Source organism: Lepeophtheirus salmonis, chromosome 4 (genome assembly GCF_016086655.4).
Source record: "Lepeophtheirus salmonis chromosome 4, UVic_Lsal_1.4, whole genome shotgun sequence".
NCBI lineage: Eukaryota > Metazoa > Arthropoda > Copepoda > Siphonostomatoida > Caligidae > Lepeophtheirus > Lepeophtheirus salmonis.
In genome coordinates, this window is record NC_052134.2 from 21,027,229 (window position 1) to 21,031,907 (window position 4,679).

Consider the following 4,679-nt stretch of genomic DNA (forward strand, 5'->3'; position numbering starts at 1 on the left):
ACTCATCCCATAAATTTAAGTAGTAAGCCATAGTTGACTCAAACTTGTCTATTAATTATTCGGATGTATGTACAATTGAGGTAAAACAATATGTTGAGATTTTCTCCTTGACTTTATTTTTGTTCAAGATTGTTGTTATGTTGACACACCACATATACAATCCACTCAATTATATTTAACTCGATGTTGTTGGGGGGCCAAGTAATGTGTATGCAATACAAACATTTATGTATAAAAACTGTATATAAAATATAGATTTGTAGATCAAAATCAAATGATGACTTCAATTAATAGCTGGTATTAAACTATGACAGAGGTTGTAATTAAATCATCAAGCGTAATTAGCAAAGAAATTGTAATATTTACAATCTGCTTCTTATATAATTAACAACTTGTAGAGGAACCACAAAAAAACACCAAAAAAAATTGCGAGGTCCGAATTTCTCTATACAAATTTATTTGCTATAAACATTTATTCAATATACAATTAATAGTTTATTAAAGCTTAATTTGATTCAGTAAGCTAATGTATCGGTAAATGCTGGAAATAATTGATTTGAGGTAGTGCTCAAAAGGAAATGTTGTTCCAAATTCAAGTAAATAGATACTTTAATTTACAATTACAATTGCAAGGGTAAAATACACTTAATTGCCAATAAAATCTCATTTCATTATTCATAAAAAAAAATACATTTGAAGTAGAAAAATTAGTTTTCGCTTTTTAGACTTGATACTCAATTTTGAATGACTTATAAATTAGAACAGCAATTTCATTATTCAGATAATTATCATATGATTTAAAAAATATATCTATATAGGCTATAGGCCGAATTTCAAAACGTTGAACAAACATTTATAGATATAAATTTATTTTAGTTCTTTGAATATTACTTCCATCTTTCAAAGCAGCCACAATGATTCATTTTGCTCCTTAACTAATTAATATATTTGCACATTGTTGGTCCATCTTTTGAGATGATTTATGTCCATATCATTAAAAATTGGTCCTCGACATCTTAATATAACTGGATACTCTGGAGGATTCGAAAATGCCAGTTCTGATGAGGTAGAAAGGATTTTAGTAAATTGAGTACTGGATATTTCCTTGTAGAAATAGTCAACGATCACTGCAGAATGAGGCGCTTTAAATAGAAGAGCAGCAATGTAGTGATTTAAGTTTTGAGGATATACAAAGTTGAGCATATAGAAATGTAAGGGATTTTTTAGAGGGATCAATGGACCGTTCCAAGGCTTTTGAGTGACTACCAGGACAGGGCAACCCCTTTCCATCAAATCGGCAATCGTTTTAAATAAGGGTGTTTCATCATTGGACTCAGCTAAAAGTAAATAAAATAATTATTTCAATTGCGTCAACATAAAAATAGTCTTGAACAAAAATCAAGATAGGAGAAAATCCAATATATTTTTTGAGCACATAAATAGGATACTTGTTGCAGAGGAGATATGTTACACTTCCAATTACTTTAAAATATAAAGTTATATAACCACACAGATTTTATACAATTGAATGTCTTCCTTTGTTCAGCAAATCAATATTAAACCCTAATTAAAGCCTAATGCTTACAATTAAAGAGAATTTCGACATTGAAATTTTTGACACGAAAGTAAATATTTTAGGTAAGTGTTTGTTGAGATATATTTATATTATAAAACATGAATTTTTCATTTAGTTGTATGTCATAGTTTAGCATGTTGTTCAATTAATTAATATACTTGTAATATATTATTATTTTCAATATTTAGTTCACATCATTTATTCTGATTACAATACTATGGAGGAGACTTGTTACACCCTATTTTTGTTATATATACTCGTACTATATATATATCGTATTAATATATATATTAAATTATGTTTTGCTTTTTGTGTAATTTCATGTTATAATTGAATTATCAATCACAGTAAATAGTAAAAAAATATATTTTAAATTTTATTATTAACTATGGTTTACTTCTATAAATGTTTTATTTGTTTATCTTATATATCTAATTATAAGTATTTACTTTATGCTGGCAAACCGTAATAAAAAGTAAAGTAAATGCTTGAATACAACAAATTGCAGTTTTTACAAGTTTCCTTCTGTTGTACCATGTCTCCTTCTACCCTGTATCAAGTATCCTACTTTTGGTTAGTTTCGAAAACACCAAACAATGACTATTAATTATTACACTACATCAAAAATACTTTGTAATTATTTGTATTAGGTAACTATCTATGTTAGGTTGCTCGGGCGTTGAATTGTATTTTAAATTGTGATACTTAAGATAGTTTAAAAAAAAGATTTTTGTAACACGTATCCTCACTCTCCCCTATACACAGCCCAATACTTCATATACATAATTGAGTCCATTATAGGCTTATTATTTAAATTTATGGGATGAGTTAAGATACCCAAGAGTTTTATCTGTAGTTTAGAACCTGTATTTCATTTAAGAGACTAATATTGATCCTGATATGGCCACTTTCAAATAAAATCCGTCCATTTTTCATTCTACTCTTAGTGTTGTGACGATCAATTTTGGTTATTGAAGTATAATTTGAGGCCCATCCCAATGGTAAATAATAGTAAAGTGTTGATAGAATTGAAACTTATTATTTGTAAGAGACTACAAGTGTAATACAGGCTCAACTTTGGGAAAACACATTCTAGATTTCTTTTGTGTTAATGGCCACATATTCTATAATCAATGTTAATAATTTTCATGTAGTTATATTATTATGCTCCATTAATTTACCTGAGAGAATAAGAGAGATGCTCATATTTACAACACTAGGATTAAGGGAGACACCCCATCCCCGTGGTGGGAATTAATTAGCTATACTGGAGGATCGAATATCCACAAATGAAAAATAAGAAAATTGAGAGATGAGATTCACACGATCGCGCAATTTTTATTCCTGAAAGAATCGTGACGTCATCGTGTACGTCATACATCTAATAAACTATGATCATTTATCCATTGTTGATCCTTTTAATATGTTCGTGGATGGTCCATGCCCATTCTTTTTTAGATTGGATGAATGCATCCGAAGATTTCTACATGTCAATGGTGGATGATTGCTGGAATTTCAGGAATGTAGGTTTTGTTATGGACTCCACTTTGAAGAAGCTTGTCTTTGGCCAGCATCTCATTGATGGGGAGATTCTAAAGGATATAAGTGATCATCTTACTTCCAAGTCTCCTACCTTCTATCCCTTCGTTCTCAGCTTCCATGGAGGAGTGGGAACGGGTAAAAGCTATGTTGCTAAATTAATTGTTGAAGCCATTTACCCGGAACTCGGAATGAAAAGTTCGAACGTGCATCTATTTCTTCCTTCACTTCATTTTTCAAATAATAAAGAATTCAGTTCCCCTACTAAACTTGTAGAATGGATTAAAGAAAAAATGACACATCCAAGATCCGTGTTTATTTTTGATGAATTCGATCATCTACCTACTTCTATCATTCATGCTATTAAATTTGGTATTAACTATCAAAGAGGGTCAAAGGATCGTGTGAATGCTAGACGAGCCATATTCATCCTAATAAGCGGGATAGGCACTGATAAAATTAACCAATTTGTTTACGATTCTATTTTAAACAGAACAAAACGGGAGGACATCTCCCGAAATGACTTCGATGATATGATAACTACCGGCGTTTTTAATATAAATGCAGGAAAAACTATTGCAAATGATAATTATCCAAATATAATTGATTATTATATTCCGTTCTTACCCTTGGAAAGGCAACATGTTCGAAGCTGTATTCAAGAGGAATTCCTTAAAAGGGGATGTCAACCTCCAGATCAAGTGGTTAAGTTATTAAACAAGCTAACATATTGGCCGCACAGTGACTATGGAATGTTTAGTAAATTTGGTTGTAAAACCATCGGTCAGAATATTGATATCTTAGACATAAATGATGATTAATTATGTATTCAATTCGAGATTAATTGAAGTCTTTCAGAAATACTTCGGCAATTTTCTTTATATATCATATGTATTTTTTTATTAACACACATCTAAGATTAATGTTACACTAGTAGGTTTTTGGCCAAAATAGGTCGGGAAATCACATATTATATAACCTACAGCCTTTTTGGAATCAATACAGACATTTTATTGTTCATCTAACCCACGATTTCGGAGTCTAAAAAGGACATAGATAGATTTATATATATTTCATAATATATAAAATAAAAAAATATTTGGAGATATTATTTATGCTGTGTTAACTGCTACCAAAAGACACATATTATTTATTTTTATTATGAGATATTATTTACGCTAAATTTTGATCCATGTATTGTGCAAGTCACACCATTTCAACAATATTTAATGCCCTATGTTTTGTTGTTTTTTCAAACTTAATTCTTTTGCTAGGAATTTAAAATTGAATGTAAATATTATGAAAGATTACAATAATCCTTAATAAATTATTTAAAAAGGATAAGAAATGTGTTTTATTATTAAATATAAAAATGAATCCCTCAACATAAAAGCAAGTTAGGATAATTTTTTGCAGAAGACATCTGCAAATTTAATTAAATTAATTATCTTACGTTTCTGTTAGTAAAATTATTTAGATCAAGGATTTGGAGGCCCCACAAATTGTACTTAAAGTTGTGAATATTATTCATTAATTATATATATATATATATAAAGAAGATATA

The 4,679-nt window shown here is 29.3% G+C and overlaps 1 protein-coding gene and 1 long non-coding RNA gene across 2 annotated transcripts; one reads left to right on the forward strand and one right to left on the reverse strand.

Moving 5' to 3' along the window:
* Positions 1-440: 440 nt before the first annotated feature.
* On the reverse strand, positions 441-2,936 carry LOC121115696 (uncharacterized). The gene is made up of 2 exons (XR_011779704.1): positions 2,758-2,936; positions 441-1,337 (listed from the first exon to the last, which is right to left on the reverse strand). It is a non-coding gene; the product is annotated as an uncharacterized lncRNA (long non-coding RNA).
* Positions 2,937-2,966: 30 nt separating this feature from the next.
* Positions 2,967-4,463, forward strand: LOC121115695 (torsin-1A). Its single transcript, XM_040709807.2, has one exon. The coding sequence runs from the start codon at positions 2,968-2,970 to the stop codon at positions 3,934-3,936; it is 969 nt and encodes a 322-aa protein (XP_040565741.1). The 5' UTR covers position 2,967; the 3' UTR covers positions 3,937-4,463.
* The last annotated feature ends 216 nt before the right edge of the window (positions 4,464-4,679 follow it).